This window comes from Nomascus leucogenys, chromosome 6, assembly GCF_006542625.1.
Source record: "Nomascus leucogenys isolate Asia chromosome 6, Asia_NLE_v1, whole genome shotgun sequence".
Taxonomy (NCBI): Eukaryota; Metazoa; Chordata; class Mammalia; order Primates; family Hylobatidae; genus Nomascus; species Nomascus leucogenys.
Window position 1 is genome coordinate 93,062,391 of NC_044386.1, and position 18,817 is coordinate 93,081,207.

The window sequence follows — 18,817 nt, forward strand, 5'->3', positions numbered from 1 at the left end:
CTATGAGGAAGAACAGATCCAAGAACAGGTGCAGGGATGGGCTGCACCACAGCAAAATCTGGACAGGCCCGACCCCCATCTCCTCCCAGGCTGGAGCAGGGCCCTGTAAGGACAGAGCCCAAAGCCACTAGGTGTCAGGTCTGTTGGAGCCAAGTCCGGCCAGCAGTCTGGGGTGGGGTTGGGGGCAGGGCTGGTCGGATGGCCGTGGGTGGAAAGAAAAGAGGAAAACCAGCTCAGTGGAAATTGTCCTGCGGTTGGCTCAGGCGCCCACGACACTGTATTTATAGAGAGCTCCTTGCAGCTCTTAATTCCTCGCAGTCGAGTTAACCCTTTCTGGGCTGTGGTGACAGCATGGTGTGGAGGAAGAACCCAGGACTGGGGTCGGACAGCAAGATTCCTGCCCTGTTCCGCCGCCAGTCGATGACCAGTCAGTCACCTGTCCCCTCTCGCAGAAAGGAAGATTCGGCTCTTGGAAGTGTGGGAACGGGGTGGGGGATGGGCAGCGCCCTGCTCCCGGAGCCAAGGGTTTTCCCCGCCAGGGTCAGGCCTGGGGGCGGGGCGGGGGCCAGGCCGTGTGCTCTGCCCAGCGGGCTGGCTCAGGCCTCCGTCTGCAGCCGCCGCCGCGGGGCCAATCCGGCCTCGGGGACGCACCGGAGCCGCCTTTCCCGGCCCTAGGCAGATTCTCCGGCCCGGCCCGCCCCGCCCCTCGGACTCCCCGGGCCGCCCCCGGCCCCCATCCGGGCCGGGCCTCGCTGCGGCGGCGACTGAGCCAGGCTGGGCCGCGTCCCCGAGTCCCAGAGTCGGCGCGGCGCGGTGAGTGCTGGCGTGGCGCGGGCGGCGCGGGGTGGGGCGGCCTTTGTCTGCTGCGGGCAGGGCCCGGATCCCTCGGAGGTCCGCACGTTCCCGCGCAGGGCTGCAGGAGCTGAGCAGGGGCGCCTTCCCTGCGGGCTCCTGCTCCCCTGCCCTCCCCCGGGTCCGGGCGGCCCCCCGCGCACAGGAGTCCCGGGAACCGCGGGCGCCCCTCCTGCCCTGGGCTGTGGGGCCCGCGGAGAGCTGGGGGCGCCCGGATCCTACCCCGCCCGCCTTTCCTTGGGTTGAGAGGGGCCCGGGCGCCGTCGGACCTGCAGACCCTGGAAGCTGCGGATCGGGCCGGGTGGGTGAATGCGCTTTTGCAGGCCCCGGGTCTGGAGCGGGCATGGGGGCAGATCTGTCCAGTGTTGAAGCTTAACGAAGCCGCCGGCCGGCGCTGGGAGGTTAGCGGGGTCTCGGGTCCTGCAGAGGAAAACGCCCAGCTCCGGGAGGGGAGGGGCGGGGAGGGAGGGCGAGTGGTTAGGCGTGTCCACTCTGCGGGGCCCAGCAGGGCGAAGGTGTGGGCGACTGGTGCACTTCCACAGGCAGCCATGGGCAGCATGAGGGGTCAGATTCCGGGAAGGACAGGTAGAGAGGGCTGGGAGGGGCCACGGGGCGAATAGGTGTTGGGGGTGGGGAGGGAATTGGGATGGGCAGTTTGGGCTTGGGAAGCCTCAGGGAGGTGGGGGGTGAGGTGGGATGGAGAGGAGATGCTGGCGACGGTGGAGGGAGGTGGGGACCCCGAGTGGGGGCACACTAGAGTGGAGGGGATTGAATTCCAGCGCCCAGGGCACTCCCTGCGACCGTTTAGCTAGCGAGTTGGCAGGTTTGGCAGCCTAAGGCAGGGGATTTATTTCTAAGCCAAACCTGCTCTAATGAGAAAAGCGTGATAGATGACTCAGATATGGGATCTATCACTGAGGAAAAACATTAAGCAAATAGTAAAGCAAAAAAGATGTGTGTGTGTGTGTGTGTGTGTGTGGCGGGTGCGGGGGTGTTATTTGTCTTAATTTAGAAAAACGATTTACCTTCAAATTGGATGTGGATAATTGTAAATGAGTCTGATCTCTTCATTAAAGCCCAGGGTCCTTTTCTTATAAGCATGTCTTCAGCAGTTAGTTTCTATATTAGAAAGTAATGAAGCTGCTTTGTCTTTAAGAGAGTTATTTATTTAGTGCGGCCTCCTCTAGTTCCCTCTGGCCTCCCAGAAATCCCTAGGAAATCTGATGCTGTACAGCCTTCCTTGTAGTGTGGGGACCTGCAAATAGGTGGGACAGTTTGAGGCTGAGGGGAATTAAAGTCTAAACTCGAAGTCTAAACCTGTCCGATGGGTTGAGCTGATCTGAGTGCAGGGCGGGGTGGAGGGTTATGGGGCTGTAGGGTATGAAGTGGCTCATTTCAAGGGAGTATTTTGGGTGAGTACATTTTCCTGATATCTGGAGTTCGTGAGCTTAAGCACTAACACTTAGGGTAACTGTTGACCGTGGAAATTTACATACTTCACTGTCAGCTTACTGGAGTATCCTGATGTGAATGAAATTTTCCTTCATGACTTTGGGTCAGCCCTGTGGACCTCAGTTTTTGTACTGAGGAATTGTATGGCAAGGGGACTCTGGTGGGAGAGACTTCGTTCCTGCATTAAGTGGCCTCAGTGATGCAGTCTGGGTCCCATGACTGACCTTTGGAGTTCTTCCATGTCCTCGTGGCATTACTGGTGGTTTCTCCTGCCTGCAGTAAGCTTTCCAGCTTCTCTAGACTCCTGTGCTGTGAGACATGAGCTTGCCAGAGGTGAGGAGCCTGTGTTAATGCAAGTCTCAGGTGAGAAGGGGTGTTGGAATCTGAGGACCCTGTTTTCCTTCCTGTCCCCTCTTCAGTTCTGTCCAGGCACCACCCAATGGTGGGTCGGCTGAATGTCTCATGTTCAGATACCTGACAGCTGGGTTGGGTGCTTTAATATTTATGGAAAGGACAGTTATAGAAGTGTAGTCCCTTCAGAGGAGTCCTCTGGGGTGTCTATGTCCTTATTAGGTTGACTTCTGAACCTTCCTGTGGGAATTCCTCCATCCTTAAACTTTGGCCTTCTCTGGAGGGATAAATCTTTGTTCTTTGGAGTAGGATTTGAGTATGACAAGGAGCTGGACAATGCTGTTTGGAGTCAGAGATGCAGCGTGATAAGAGAGCTGTGAGTTGGAATTCCACAGCACCCAAAGAGACTCCTAGAAAGTGTTGTAGAACAAGTGGCTGGATGGTACTTGGTTGCACATATGGGGTTTGGGGTCTGTGCAGAAAAATGACCAAATCCAAGCAGCCTCTGAGATTATGACCACATGGGGGCTGTTAAGCTGTGGATCTGAGTCATAGGGTCAGGGAAAGAGGAAAAATGGCAAGGAGGATGACGTTACTGCCCATGAGCTTATCCTCTGAGTGGGTGGCGACTTCTCATTGTCCTTCTCCCACATCCCCAGGGCAGGAGTGGTAGGGAAAGTCCACCAGCAAAAGGGGGAGGGCACGCCCAGGGCCTAGGAGAGGGGGAAAGGGATGAGGACTGGTCCACATGATTTTTGAGAAATTGCCTTTGGTCTTGTTGGCTCAGAATGGACCCCACACCTGGAACGGGGCCACATGTACAGTTATGCAACCTTTGCCTGCCACCCCCAATTCTACCACCTTGCAGTGTGCCAGATAGGAGCATTGGGTTTTCAGGTTTGGGAGTGGGTAGGGTTGTGCTGGAGGCTAAATAGACATTATCTCATGTAATCCTCATAGTAATCCTATGAGGTAGGGTATCATTAACACCATTGTACAGTTGGGGAAACTGAGGCCCAGAATGGGTAAGTCACATGCCCAAAGACACACAGCCGGCAAATGGTGGAGCTGGGCTGTTGTCTGCTTCCAGAACTGGCTTTTTCTGCTGCTCTGGAGGTAGGCACAGGTTTTACCCCTCTTTCTGGAGCCCGGCAAGATGTGCCAAGGGTCTCTGTAGTAAATCAGGGAAGACTCATCTGGGGAACCAGAGAAGGGGCAGGCCTGACCTGGGTGACCCAGTGACTAGTGGCCTTCACAGCATAGTTAGGGCCTTTGCTGAGAGTTCTTCTCTTCCAGAGCCCTGGCCTTTATCATGCTGGGGCTTCCAGGAGTCCCCGCTCCACCCTCCAGTTCTGACCAGTGCTCCCAGCCAGCTGCGCCCTTTCTCCCTTTCTTTCTCTTTGTAGTCCAGAGAATGAATGCCTGCCCCACACACCTTATGCCATTGGGAATTTGACCTTCGCTAGGTATAGGGAGCTTAATCTGCGGGAAGTGGAGTGAGAAGCATTTCTTGCTGGGAGCCTTGGAGCAGGGAGAGATACTGTCTCTGGGAGGCGGGGTCCCAGGTTACCCTAGAGGAAATACAGGCTCCTAGGAACTGGGGCTCTCTTGTGGGAGACGTTGGAATGTGTCCTTGTGGGAATGCTCTGTGCTAGGGGCTATGGCAGCAGGAGGGTAGGAGCCCATGGTACTTGGAACTGTGACCGAGCATCTGCGAAGAGGAAGGGGCCCAGGACCACTAGAATGAGTCAGAGCCAGAGATGGAGTCGAGTTGTGCATTTGCTACTTTGGAGCTGGGGCAGTGATAGGGCTCTAGGTGAAAAGTGGGGACACAGAAGGAGTAATGGTCCCAGAGGCCCAGATGTGTGGCCTGACAGAGGAGGTCTTGGCTAGGGAGAGTGGGGTAGGGGCAAAGTGTTCGCTCAGTGCAGAGGCCCCATCTGGGAGGCCTTGTCCCCATGCTTGTGGCAATAATAACAGCAATAATAATAATTATTACTGCAGTTTTGGTACTGGGCACTTTCCTAAGTCCTCTCTCTCTATTGTCTTATTTTATTCTCACAGCAGCCCTGTGGGGTAGGGATTGTTACCCCCATTTTAGAGATTTGGAATTGGGTCTCAAATAGGTTAAGTCATTTAAACTTGGTCATGTGTTCAGCAAGGCATCGGTGTCAGGATTTAAACCCAAGGCTGCTGGCTTCTGAGCTCATGCTGTACCCTGGGCAGGCAAGGCAGCCTGATGATTCCATTCAACAAGTGAGGAAAAGAGATAGGAGCATCAGCTGGCTCTTAGTCACCTCTGCTGGTGGCTGATAATTGAGTGTGGGCCCTTGGGCAGCCGGCCGCCACTCTCTGGGTCCAGATTTCCATCTGTACAATGGGCCTGGAGCTAGGCACTGGACCAGGTGTACCATAAGAGGCCTTTTAGCTCTGAGGACTGGTGGAGACTGCTACACTCCCAGAGGGGTCTGGTGCTTAGATGGAGAGGGGTCGGCAGAGTCGTTCTGCTAAGCTGAGCCTCTTTCAGGGTAGAAACCAAAGGAATTTGGAGGCAAGGAGGCAATTAGGCAGATCACCTCTGGAGAAAACGCACCCTTCCTTGAGTGCAGTCTGGAAAGGCTTCTGGAAAGGATAGGATTTCCAGATATGTTTAGGTGGGCACCTAGCAGGACTCAGCAGATATTGATTGAATGCAGATGTGTGTGCCCTGGGCCTGCCAGTGTCTGACCCAAGATCTGCCCTCTGATGTGGGCTCGTGTGCTCTCAGCTCTTTCCTTCCTCTCCCTATTCTGCTTGTTGCCATCCCTTCTTTTGGCTGGACCTCCTCTGGGCCCAATGTAGCTTTCACTTTTTTCAGGGCTCTGTGCCTCCAGTGCGTGTGTGTGTGTGTGTGTGTGTGTGTGCACATTTCCACATGCATGTATAGGTCAGTTTTGCAGCCCCTGCACATGCCTCTAGTTCCAGGGAGACCTTAGCCCTGCTTTGCTGGCCAGCCCTGATGACATACTACTGTCCTGACTCACACAGAAATCACTTGGAGAGGAAGAACTGATTCCTGCTCTTGGGTGGGATCACGGGACTGGGGAGTGGTGCCCAGTGGACAGCCTTGAACACAAAAGGCCCAAACTGACTCAGATTATCAGGAAAAAGGAAGGCGAACAGGGAGGCTGTTCCCAGGGAACTCTAGGGACCCTCCCATCTCTTTTCTGAGACTGCTGCTCATTTATAGAGCACCTAGTATTAACTAGATCAGTTTTGATAATTTTACTCATTGAGTCCTACAATCATCCTATGAGGGTAAGGTTTATAATCCCCATTTTACAAATGAGCAAACTGAGGCTCAGAGAGGATATTTTCATCAAGTTCCATTACTAAGAAGTGACAGAGTCTGGATTTGAACCTGTCTCTCCAACTCTAAAGTCATCTTAAACACTAGTGCTAACTTCTTCCATGAAGCTTCTTGCGATTACACCAGCCCAACATGTGATATGGTCACAGCATGGGATGGTGGTGAGGACTCTTTGATGGTTGAGGAGATGAAGACCCAGAAAGGCAAGGGGTTTGCCCTAGGGAGCCTGGCAAGTGAGTGATAGAGCCTGGTCTAAAGTCCAGGATATCTCTGTTGTTGCTGTTTTCCTTTTTTCGTTAATTGCAAAAGAATTTACATGTTCATAGTTAAAAACGGAGAAGTGTATCAAGTAGAAAACAGTAGCAAACTCTCACCCTTATTCCCACACTTCAGAGTTGCATTCACTCTCAGGCATCCAGATCCTTTCCCCATATACAAACATCCATCCATCCATATATCTATCCATCTCTCTATCTAAACACACATGCATTCATTCATTCACTCATTGAATCGTGCATTGAGAACCCATTATGTGCCAAGCCATTGCTAGAATTAAGGATGCAATAGTTAAATAAAGCAGATGTGGTTCCTTCTCAGGGAGGTTCCCATATATCATGAAGAAAACAGACTGGGTGCAATGAATAACAGGGTCCTTCTTAGAGTGGCAGATCTCTTACCTGGCTTTTCTGTCAAGGTGACCCTCAGAGTATGGAGGTGTTACCTTTTATCTTAGTCCATGTTTTACTGCTATAACAGAATGCCACAGCCTGGGTAATATATAAAGAAAAAAAGTTTATTTGGCTTGTAGTTCTGGAGACTGGGAAGTCCAAGGGCATGGTGCTGGCATCTGGCGAGGGCCTTCTTGCTGGATTATCCTATTGTGGAAGGGCATGTGAGCGTGCAGGACAGACAGTATGGGGGCAGCACTTACTGTTTTATCAGGAACCCACTTTTCCTGTGATGACAGCATTAACCTCTTCACTTCTTACAGGCCTCACCTCTTAATACTGTTACAGTGGCAATTAAATTTCACATGAGTCTTAAAGCACCCATGTCATCTAGGAAGAAGAAACTGTATTTGCAGCAACACTGTGAGGTAGGAAAGGGAGTCCTATGTTGTAGGAACTGGAAGCAGCCCACTGTGGTGAGGGGCAAGTAGGAAGAGGTGAGGCTGGGCAGGTGGGCAGGGCCAGGGCAGATGGGGCTCTGTAGGCTACGGAGGAGCTGCAATCTTATCACAAGGAAAGTGAACAGCCCTATGATTAACTATTGAAGGCAGTGAAATCATATAATTTATGCTTTTATATTAATAGCAATTATTCTGGCTGTTGTATAGAGTATAGATTGGAGAACAGAATTGGATGGGGGAACTAGAGAAGGTGAACAGACTGGTGAAGAGGCTTTTATAGTTATCCAGGCAAGAGATGATGGTGACTTAGAAGACCAGGAAGAGAAGCAGGGGTAGAGAGAAATGGAGATAGTGAAGATATAGCAGACATATTTGAGGAGTCCCTCAGTTACAGATAATAGAAAACTAGCTCAAGCATATTTAAGAAAAAAAAAAAAAAAAGACTGGTTCAAGTACCTAGGCAGTCTATGTGTGCAGCTTGCTTCAGGGATAGGGGCTTAAATGATGGTTTTAGGGCTCTGTATCCTTCTAGCTTCCATCTCTGCCTCTGTTCATTTGTTTGGATCAATTCTTTAGATTGTTGGTAGCAGACAGATTTATTGTTAACAGTCCCAGACCATATCCTTCTTAGTAATCTCAGCAAGAAAGAGTCTTTTTTGATGGCTGCAGCAGCAAGGCTCTGGGGAAGTCTCTGATTGGGTGTGGCTTGGCTTACAGCTCATTCTCGAACTAATCACTGAGTGGGGGCAGGGCAGGGTTTCTCCACGAGCTAGGTCTTGTAACATGCCCAGGCCCTAGGCTGGGCAGACAGCTCCACCAGTACAGCGTGGACTGGGCTCCCTGCAGGAGTGTGGAGCCTTGCTACCGGAAGGGGCCAGCATAGACCAAGAGAAGGGCACTGTAGAATAAAGGACATGGAGCAAAATAACTGTGTTAAGACTAGCTAGCTACCAAAGACAGAGACGATCTGCTCGGCATTGGATTTGCCTCTTTGTCAAGGAAAGAAGGAGCAGATGTTAAGAAGGAATTGAAGTTTAGTTTAGGCCAAATGGGGAGGTACTCATCTGTTTTAAATGGATTTGTCCTGTGGCCCCTGGGATTGCCTGTCCTGATGTGGGGCGAACTTGGAGACAGAATCTCTGAGAAGCTCTCAGGGATATTTCAGGCCAGTCTAGCGTCAAGAGGGTTGGAGATGTGGGTCACGATATTCCACAGTTTCCTGCTGTGCACAGATTCAATCCGAGTCCTCATCTACCTCCGTCACTACCTCCCTTGCCTCCTCTCCTGAGTCTCGGCCTCTCCTGGAGTCCCATCTTCCCAGAATATGCTGTGGACATCTCTTCTGTGACTGCTCATGCTGTCCCCTCTGCCAGATAGCTGAGATGTCTCCTCCTCTGTGCAGCCCTTACTGAGCCTCCCCAGCCCCCAATGAATGGCTTGACCCTTTCATCCAGGTTTAAGCCTACTCCCTCATCCATTCCCACAATACCTTGTATAAATGTGTACCAAAAAACTGGTCATATTCTATTTTAATGATATATTTGTTTCCCAAACCTTTTTTCTATTTTTAATATGAAAATGTGAGATTTTAAATATGCCATTTAGCAGCTCTGTAATCTTGAGCAAGTTATTAAATCTCTCCATCCATGAATTTACTCCTCGGTGAAATAGGATAATAATAGTACCTACTTCACAGAATTGTTGGGAAGCTTAAATGAGTTAATATGTGTAAAAGCACTTAGAACAGAGCCTGGTGCATAGCTTTCAACAAAACTGGCCTACGTTATTATTATTTGATAAAAGCAAAATAATATATATAACATGGGTAACTTTTGAAGCACAATAATAAACATACCTCCCAACTTGAGAATGAGAACCCCTGGAGTTGAATATTTATATGTATGATTCTTCATCTCCATTCGTATTGCGTGCATGGCCAATGCCTGGCATGTGGATCATGAATAAGCATTTGTTGAGTGAATAAATGAACAAACGCCGGAAGACTTGAGACAGGGAAATAACCAGTTTTATGGGGAAGATGGTAGATTATGGGAACAACAGATGAATAATCTTGTTCTTAATCCCTGACAAAGTCCTGGAACCAATGAGCACTTGAAGAAGAGCCCACTAATAGGCACTTTCATGGCTTCACCGGGGTTTTGCAAATGCACTTCTTTTCTTTTTCTTCTCCATTTGATTGGTCCCCAGCCAGAAGCAGTGAAACTTCTCATGACAGCCCTGGGGATGAGATGGGTAGATGGGAGCCGGGTAGCAGCACGGGTAGAAACACTCCTAACCCCAGTGTACTGAATGGTGGATGTACATTGATCCAGGGACAGATGGTGCTATGGGCTTTCCTATTCCTGTCCTCTCCCTGAGGACCTTGATGACACCCAAACACAAGCAGAGAGAGGAGAGTAACCTTTTCAGATGATATTCATTCATTCTTTTTTTAATCCACCAACAAATTATCAAGCATTGTCTATGCACCAGGAACAGTCAAAAGAGTACTTCAAAAGATCACGACAGGGTTACACAGCATTGTAAATATAGGTAATGCTGCCGACTTATACACTTAAACCTGGATAAAATGGCCAACTTCATGTTATATATATTTTACAGCAATGAAAAAAATGTTGTGGCAGTTGGAGGAATGGACTCAGTTTAACTGGGTGAAATGGAATAGTAACAAATGAAATATCCTGTAAAACTCCTCCCCATTCTCAACTCCATCAGAAGAGGATGGCAGAGGTGTGGATTAGCAGCAATGAGTGTGAGTGACTTCTGATGGTTGGTTACAGATTTGATAGTCTGTTATTTTGGGTTATTTTGGTGAACAGTGTGATATGGCTGTTCAATGGTGACTTCGTCAAGGAAGATCAAATACTTTCAGGGCTTTGATAAGGAAGGGGGCAGACTCATTCTGTGTGGTCCAAGGGGTCAGATGAGGACTGTTGTGGGCTGTATTGGGAGACAAATTTGGGCTAAGCGTAAAGTAGAGCTTCTCACTGATGAATGCTGTCCAAAAGCAAGTGGATAGCCCATTGGAGGCCATGGGTGCCCATCACAGGGGAGGGCAAACAGAGATTGTGTGTATGTGGGGGGTGGGGGGGCAGAGAAAGGTTCCCTGTTCTGATACTTGATCATTAATTTCTGCAGTTTCCCCAGAATTTGTTCTCACGGCATCATCTCCCTCAGTGACCCCACCTTTGGCTCTGTCACCACCATTGCATGAATGACTGCCCTGTCCCTCTGTTCTGAGCCGCAGCTCAGTGTGTCTGGGAGTCCGTAGGACATTTTGGGGTGGATGATCCATAGCTCGAGCTCAGCAGGAACTGATCTTCCCCCTCCACATGCTTCATCTCCAGGTCTCCCCATCTTGTTATGTGTGTCCCTGTTTGCCCATTGCTCAAGACTTCAGTGCCCTCTTGACACCTTCAGCCCCTCCTTCATTACAAACAGTCCCCAAGCCTGGTCACTTCTACCCTTGACATTTGTCCAAAGGTGGGCTCAGGCATCACTCGGTGACTCTGATGAGATAGTCTTCTGTTCGTATTTTGAGATACCTATTTTAGATGTGGTTTCCTTTTGTGGCTCTGAGCAGTGGCAATGCTCATGGGCTAGGGAGAGGGGGAAGAGAAGGAGGGAAAGTAAGGGTGGGATGGCTCCTTAGTTAGTTCAGATGCTGTAAGAAAGGCCCAAAATAGGAATGACTTATGCTGGAAGATATGTTTATTTCTCACCCATGTGACCATCTGGGTATATCCAGGGCTGATACTACAGTCCCTCAGGGTTCTTCTGCCTGCTGCTCTGCCATCCTCAGGGTGTTGCCTTTGGCAGTATGGTCGCCACATACACCGCATCTATGTTCCAGCCAGTGGGAAGGGGGAGGGGAAAGGGAGGGGAGGGCGTGCTTCTCTCTTTAAGGGCATGACCCAGAAGCTGTACACATCAGTGTACACATTGCATGGCCACACTCAGCTGCAAGTAAGGATCTGCAGTCGTTAGCTGAGTGGCCGTGTGCCTAACTAAAAATGCTATGGAAGAAGGAGAGAGCCGGGTGTGGTGGCAGCACCTGTAGTCCCTGCTACTCGGGAGGCTGAGGCAGGAGGATCACTTGAGCCCAGGAGTTACAAGGGTGCAGTGAGTTCTGATTGCACCAATGAACTATGATGGTACCACTCCAGCCTGGGTGACAGAGCGGGACCCTGTCTCTTAAAAAGAAAAGGGAGAAAATGGGTGTAAGTGGACAACAACTAGCAGTTTCCGCCACAATCACTTTGTGCATTTCAGTGTGAACTGCGTGGCCGTGAATTGGCTAAACCTTAAGGATACAGTCCCTGAAAGCTTCAAGTACTGATAAAGTTCCACTAGCATCCACAAAGCTTTTCTTTTATAGGTAGGAACACTGAGCTCAGAGAAGGGAAGTTGCCTAGTTAAGATTGTATAACACAGTGTCAGAGCTGGGACCAGAACCCCACACTTTGGGCTCATTTTCTAGAATTCCAGGAAGATCTGGCTGAGAGGCAGACAGGCAGTGTCAGGAGGATGGGTCTCTGGAGTTCAGGAAAGGGTTACCTTTCCCAGCGCGGCTACCTGGGGAGCTGCTCATGACTTTTCAGTGATCACCTTTGGGTTTATCATGCCTCTGAGGTGCCTCCAAGTCGCCCTGACTATATCATAAATAGTATACTATACCAAACTGCAGTGATCTACCTGCATGTCCCCCTTCCCTATTAGAATCTGCTCCTTGAGGACAGACGCGTAGCTTAGTTATCTCTCTGCCCCTAGTATGTCCCTACCAGGAACTCCGTAAGTAGTGAAATGAATTACTAAAGACATGAATGCATGTGGATTCAAGGACTCCTTCAGTTGCAGACAATAGAAACTTAGCTTAAACTGGTTTAAGGGAAAAAAATGATGGGCTCAAATATCTGGGCAGTCTAGGTCTGCAGCTTGCTTCAGGCATAGCTGGATCCAGGGACTTGTCTGACATTTTCAGAACTCTATGTCTGTCTGACCCTTTTTGTCCCTTTGTGGGAAGTGTTGCTCAAGGAGCCCCTGCGGGGATTGGGAGGAAGTAGGGGGTTAGGAGGAAGTGGAGTGATGTGGGTGATTATGGTGGGGGGCAAGGAGACGCTCTTGGGCATCCCCAGGCCCAGGGCATTTTGGCCCTGAGCCCAGATGCAGTCTGGATTTGTTGTTGTAGCTTTCTGAGGGCACATCTTGGGTCATCTCTTGGGAGCCTCCCTTTGGCCCTGCTTCTGCAGGGTTGGATGCCCTTGCTGTACCTTAGGCTGAGGACAGCCTGACCCCTCTCTCCTGCTGCTGTGTGAAAGCCCAAGGTGCTCTGTGGTTTTGGGATACAGCAGGAAGGAGAAGGAGGAGGAGTGGGCACTGGCAGGTGACTCACTGGGAGGGGTGGCACATGCTGACTCCAGGGCAGGTCCCGGCTGGGGACGAGATTCCCCTTTGTGGAAAACATGGGTGGAGGGGGTGGTACGCAGGCAGCATGAGGCCTGCGTGGCTCCACGTGGCTCTGGGTCCCGGGCTGACCAGCTCTGTGTTCACAGGCCACTCTCCCATTCTCCAGAGAGCACTTCCTTTCTGAGCTCTGTCTCTTTCTCCTGTCCTCAGCTCCTCCAGGCCCAGCTGTCAGTGTAGGGGTCTCTGGGTGCCCTGGACTCTTTGCTTCTGGGCTGTCAAACTTCTCTCCAGGGCAGGTTTCCAGGGTCCAGAGTCTAGGAAAGGAACGAAAGGGAGCAAGTCCAGGGCACAGCCCTGGAAGTCCCTCATCTTCCCTCTGGAGGGAAGGGCAGCTCGGCCCTGGGAGAACCTGGGTAGGTCTGATCAGGGGAGGTGCCCTCTGCTTCCTGCACCTGCCCAGAGTGGCAGGAATTAGCCTGATATATGAAGGAGACAATTATATGAAGAGTCTTGAGTGCCAGGCAGAGGAATGGAGTCTGACTTCTATAGTGAATGGGGAGCCATGGGAAGTTCTTGAGCAGGGGAGGGACATGAGCAGATTCCTGTCTTAAGTCCTAAGAGAAGGCACCTTAGAGAACGGGGCTGGCAGGGGAAGAGAGGAGCAAGCAGGGCCAGTGAGGAGGGTGATGGGTCAGGGTGGGAGATGGAAGCTTGAGAAGCAGTGTGGAGAGTGAGGGAGGCAGCCCAGGAAGAATCCACAGGCCTTGGTTCTGTCTGGGGGTAAAGAGAGGAAGGGAGACGTGGAATCTGGGCGTTCGTTCATCCTTAGCCCTGGTGCTTCCCGCGGGTGGTGGGCAGGTCCTGCAGGCAGCTGCCTGCTGGATCTTCCTGTGGGCCTCAGGGTGGCCCTTGTGGGGCAGGATGTGGTGCCTGCCAAAGGTGCTTTATGAATGGAGCTGGGGAAGGCTGCTGACTCAGCAGGCAGTAAGGCTTTGAGGCCGGAAGCGTCTGGAAAGGAAGTGGCTGCTCAGGGCTTCCCCACTGTAGACAGCTGGGAGAGAAGGGGGGCTGGCCAGGATGCACATGGTTTGGCTGAGGGACTCCCTCGGCCCAGCTGCTGGGGGTGTGTGTGTGTAGGAGTGGAGGGTGGCGGGGGGCGGGTGTGCCTGGCTGGGATTGGAAGGATTGAGCCTGGGCGCCTGGAATGGAATTGAGGCTAGCAGCTGTTGATGAGGTTTGCTCCGTGGAAGGGCGGAAAGGTGTAGCAGAATTGGACTCTTTTTGGCTATGCTGACTGGCAAATTACTTGACATTAACAAAGTTACTTATCTGGGCTTCAATTTTTTTTTTTTTTTTTTTTTTTTTTTTTTTGAGACAGTCTTGCTCTGTCACCCGGGCTGGAGTGCAGTGGTGCGATTTCCACTCACTGCAACCTCCGCCTCCTGGGTTCAAGCAATTTTCCTGCCTCAGCCTCCTGAGTAGCTGGGATTACAGGCCTGAGCCACCACGCCCAGCTAATTTTTATATTTTTAGTAGACACGGGGTTTCACCATGTTGGTCAGGCTGGTCTCAAACTCCTGACCTCGTGATGTGCCCACCTTGGCCTCCTAAAGGGCTGGGATTACAGGTGTGAGCCACCACACCTGGCCATGGGCTTTAATTTTTTAAAGTCCTGCAAAAAAATAGGACCAAAGGTTACAGCCTATCTCCCAGGGTATTAGGAGGACGTGAAATCATTTCTATTCTTGTTGATCAGTGTTGGTTGGCATAAATGTGGCTTGATCAGGACATGGCACGAATGTTTAGGCAGCAGCTGTGGGACTCAGGGAAGAGGTGTGTGCAGCCTGGAGGGTGGCTAGGATTGGGAGCAGGGCTGGATTTAGGGATGTCTGCCCTTCCCATCCCCAGCTCAGACCTGACCTGCAGCCACAGACCTGCCTATTACTCAGTCCTGACTCCAGCCTTGAGGTCAGCCCCAGTCCTTGCCTCTTCCACTTCTGATCTGTCTTGGTTACTCAATACAGATGTGTTAAGCTAGCAAATGTTCTCTCTGTGCATTCCCACACTCATACACCCAGTCGCCTCCTAAAACTCTGTCCTAGAAGCTTCTTTGCAAATACTGCTGACTTCACTCAAGCTATACTGAACCCTTCCATTTTCTCTGCCTCAGTGAATGCTCCACCCTGTCACTGAGGCTCAAAACCACGGCCAACCTGACTGCTCTTTCTCTCTCCCCAAGTCCTCAAATACTGTCACTTTTACCCAGACATGCTTTGTCTCCTGTCTGGCCCCTCATTTATTCCACCACTATACCTTCCTACAGGGATGGCTGTATTAGCCTCTTTTTTTATTTTTATTTTTTGAGATCGAGTCTCACTCTGTCACCCAGTCTGGAGTGCAATGGCGCAGTCTTGGCTCACTGCAACCTCTGCCTCCTGGGTTCTAGCAAATCTCCTGCCTCACCCTCCCAAGTAGCTGGGATTACAGGTGGCCACCACCATGCCCAGCTAATTATTTGTATTTTTAGTAGAGATGGGGTTTCACCATGTTGTTCAAACTGGTCACAAACTCCTGACTTCAAGTGATCCGCCTGCCTCAGCCTCCCAAAGTGCTGGGATTACAGGCATGAGCCACTGCACTCAGCCTGAAATAGCCTCTTAACTGGCCTCTCCCTTGCCCTGATACAATCTAGTCTATGCCAAGGAGCTAGAGTGAATTTTAAACATTGTTACCTAGATTATGTGTGATTAAAACGCTCCCCAATGATTCCCATTACTCATAGAAAAACCTAAATTCCTCACTGGTCTCTCAAAGCCCTGCTTGATCTGGCTGAAACACACCCTCCCATCAGATGGGGGGTGGAGGTGCTGTCAGATTAATCTTCATGAAGCTCAGCTCTGACCATGTATTTCCCTTATTCGGGAAGCTTCAGTGGCTCCCAACTGCCTTTAGGATACAGTTCACACCTGTCAGCCCATCTCTAAGTCCGGCCCCCACAGGAGCTCCTGCTCTGCCCTACGAGCTACTGTCTGCCAAATTGATCTGCACACATCCTAGCCCCAGAGCAAGCCAACCTTGCCTTCACTTGCCGCCTTGCCTCCTCTTCCTTATATTTGGATACTAACATCTTAGCTGAAAGGGTGGATCCCAGCTGCCCCCTACCCCATCTTCCCTGTTAGGCCTCCCCAGGGACTCCCTGCCAAGCATCTGTCACCAAGATCCCTCAGCAGGGGGCCCTGTGGGGTATGGGAACGAGGACCTCCCAGTGGCCAGTTGCAGCATTCCCCACTCTGGTCCAGGAGAGATGAGGCGAGAGACAGTCTGGGGAGAACCTTTGGAGACAAAGGCCTTGCATCCTCTTCCTCCCAGGCAGGGGCAGCCTTCCACCACGGGGAGCCCAGCTGTCAGCCGCCTCACGGGAAGATGCTGCGTCGGCGGGGCAGCCCTGGCATGGGTGTGCACGTGGGTGCAGCCCTGGGAGCACTGTGGTTCTGCCTCACAGGTGAGGGCAGCAGCATGGGGACTGGAGGGGAGGGACAGTGATTGTGGCAGTTGGGGAGGGGGTGCCCACGCCTGTCAGGGGTCCTGCCAAGCCAGCTCTGGCTAGCAGGGCCATACCTTACTTCCACCTGTGGGATCCAGTAGGCAACTCATGTTACTGTTCTTAGCTTCCATTTCCTTGTCTGTAAAATGGGAACGTGAGTGCTAAATGAGATCGTGCTATTTCTTGAATATACTGTGTGTGCCCCCTCCCAGGACCTTTCCACTCGCTCTTTCCTGTGCGTGGAACTTTCTGCCCCTAAACATCTGCATGACTGGATCCCATATTTTGTTGAGGTCTTTGCTCAATGTCACCTCCTCGCAAGGCTCTCCTGGCTCCCTTGTATAAAATAGCACACCTCCGCTCCTCCCTCCCTATCCCTGGCCTTCCTGCGTTATTCTGCCTAGATTCGCCGCCACCTGGCGTTTGCTTGCTTCCTCCCTGTTCAAAGAGCAAGGTCCATCTCAGGGCCCGGGGCGGCTGCTGCATAGTAGGTGCCCAATAACTGTGTAGAATAAACGATGTGACTCTCCCCACACGGTGCTTGGCACACAGGAAGCACTCAATAATAATAGCTACTTTAATAACAATATCCTCATCACCTTTCAAATTCTCATCAGCATCTCTGCTCTGAGACGGCTTCCTCCGTGGGGAAGACAAAGCTGAGTTTCTGGCGCCATCTTGTGGCCTTAAAGAAGTGGTGCCTGTCTCTACTCGGCTGCTCTGATTTCTCTAGAGCAAGAAAGGGTTTTTTGTCTGGGTGACTTATCAGGTTTCATTCCCCCAAATGCCCCCTCCAAGGGGCACCCTGGTTCGACTGACAGGGCATGAGAACTGGCCTGGGGCACCAGGGGTTTCAGCAAGACATCCAAGGCTAGCTTAAGAACTTTGGAGATCTCTAGGTACTGCAAAGATTATGACACTGAGTATGACTCACAATAAAAATAATAACCATAAAGTCAATGTTATTTTTCTAAATGCAAGAAACCTTTAATGAGTGCTGTATTCAATTTGCGTTGTTTCAAGGCTGATCTTCACGCATTTTGAGTGTGCCTGCTTTGCTAGTGCTCGAAGCACACAATCTAACCACTACCAGAGAACGGTAGTGCCAGGGTGGGGGGCTTGCTTCCCCAAAAGAAAGGCTATCAGGACCCCTGCCTAACTATCCAGTGCTCTAGAAGAAGAGCTAGTATGAAAACAGAGGTGACTGGGTGGGGAGGCTGTGGGGTAACTCCACAGGATAGACGGCAGGGATGGGATCAGGGGACCCTGCCCAGGGGCTTTTCGCTGGAGGCTCTGGCTCTGGACATGACCTGGCCCTGTCTCTGGAAGTAGAGTTGACTCTGGACAGCTGGGATACCTGTTCTTGCTTTCCTCCTCCTCCCTCTCCTTCCCTTCCCCCTCCTCCTCCCCCTCCTCTTCCTCCCCCTCCTGCCCCTCCTTCCCTTCCTCCCCTTCCTCCTCCTCCTCCTCCTCCCCCCCCCTTTTTTTTTTTTTTTTTTTGAGATGGGGTCTTGCTCTGTTGCCAAGGATGGAGTGCAGTGGCGAGATCTCGGCTCACTGCAACCTCCGCCTCCCAGGTTCAAGTGATTCTCCTGCCTCAGCCTCCCGAGTAGCTGGGATTGCAGGTGTGCGCCACCACCCCTGGCTATTTTTTTGTATTTTTTAGTAGAGATTGGGTTTCACCATATCTGCCAAGCTGGTCTCGAACTCCTGACCTCATGTGATCCACCTGCCTCGGCCTTCCACGCCGGGCCTTTTCCCCTCACTTCTAACTCATCAGCAAGTCCTGTTGATTCTCCCTCCTAAATAAACCTTGAATCTGCCCCCCTCTCTTCCTCTCTACTGCCACCCTTTGAAGCCACACCACCCTCACCTCTTACAGGGACAGCTGAAACAGCCCCTAACTGGCCTCCCCCTTGCCCTGCCACAGTCCAGTCTCCACAGAGGAGCTAGAGTGAGTTTTAAGCATTGCCACTCAGATTATGCATAATTAAAACACTCCCCAGTGATTTCCATTACTCATAGAAAAACTTAGATTCCTCACTGGTCTCTTCAAGTCATCTTTGGTCTGGTGGTACATGCCCTCGCATCAGATGTGTCTGCCACACTGGACACTCCCTGATATTTTCACACAGCAAGGCCAGTCTTGCCTCAGGGCCTTCCACCTGCTGTTTCCTCTACGGGGTTCTCTGTGTGTCAGCTATTTTTCATTCCCTGTAAATTTCAGCTTAATTGCTTTAAAGAGCATGTGCCTCACCACCGTATTTAAAGGTACGGGTATTCTTTCTTGTATAAAAACAAATCGTGTTTCTTTAGGGAAAGGAAAAAAAAGAAAAAAGAAAAAGCACTTGTGATTCTCTCTCCTCCAGAGAAAACCACTATTGACATTTTTGGTGGATACTTTTTTGGACTCCCCAATTTATAAAATTACTTACGCTCATGGGGAAATGCACATGGCGCAGGCAGGTGTAAAGTACCTGCTAGATTTTTGAAAAGCTGTTGCTTTACTTACTAACCTGCTGGCTCCTTTTCTTCACATACCTTAGTCACATGCTGATGAGAATCTGTGTGCTGTTTGTCCCTCTCTCCCATTAAAATGTAAGTTCTGTGGGGATGTAACCTTAGTATTGCTCTCTGTTGCATTCTGACTCTTATGCTTGACACCTGTAGGTGCTGACTATATTCTCGACTGAATGAGGTCCTAAGACAATAA

General features: G+C 50.9%; 1 protein-coding gene across 3 annotated transcripts in view; it reads left to right on the forward strand.

Annotated features, from left to right (window-relative positions):
• The first annotated feature begins 565 nt into the window (after positions 1-565).
• Positions 566-18,817, forward strand: part of CD276 (CD276 molecule) — a 30,721-nt gene continuing 12,469 nt past the window's right edge. For 2 of the 3 annotated variants that reach the window (XR_004030557.1, XM_030814724.1), the window contains exons 1-2: positions 566-813; positions 15,930-16,062. Coding sequence is in view for 2 of the 3 variants with exons in the window: in XM_030814724.1 (XP_030670584.1) it covers positions 15,984-16,062 (79 nt within the window). In the remaining variant the exon portion in view is untranslated. Of the gene's footprint in view, positions 814-1,359; positions 1,438-15,929; positions 16,063-18,817 lie in introns of those variants that run through there. The other variant, XM_030814725.1, reaches the window with a different exon arrangement.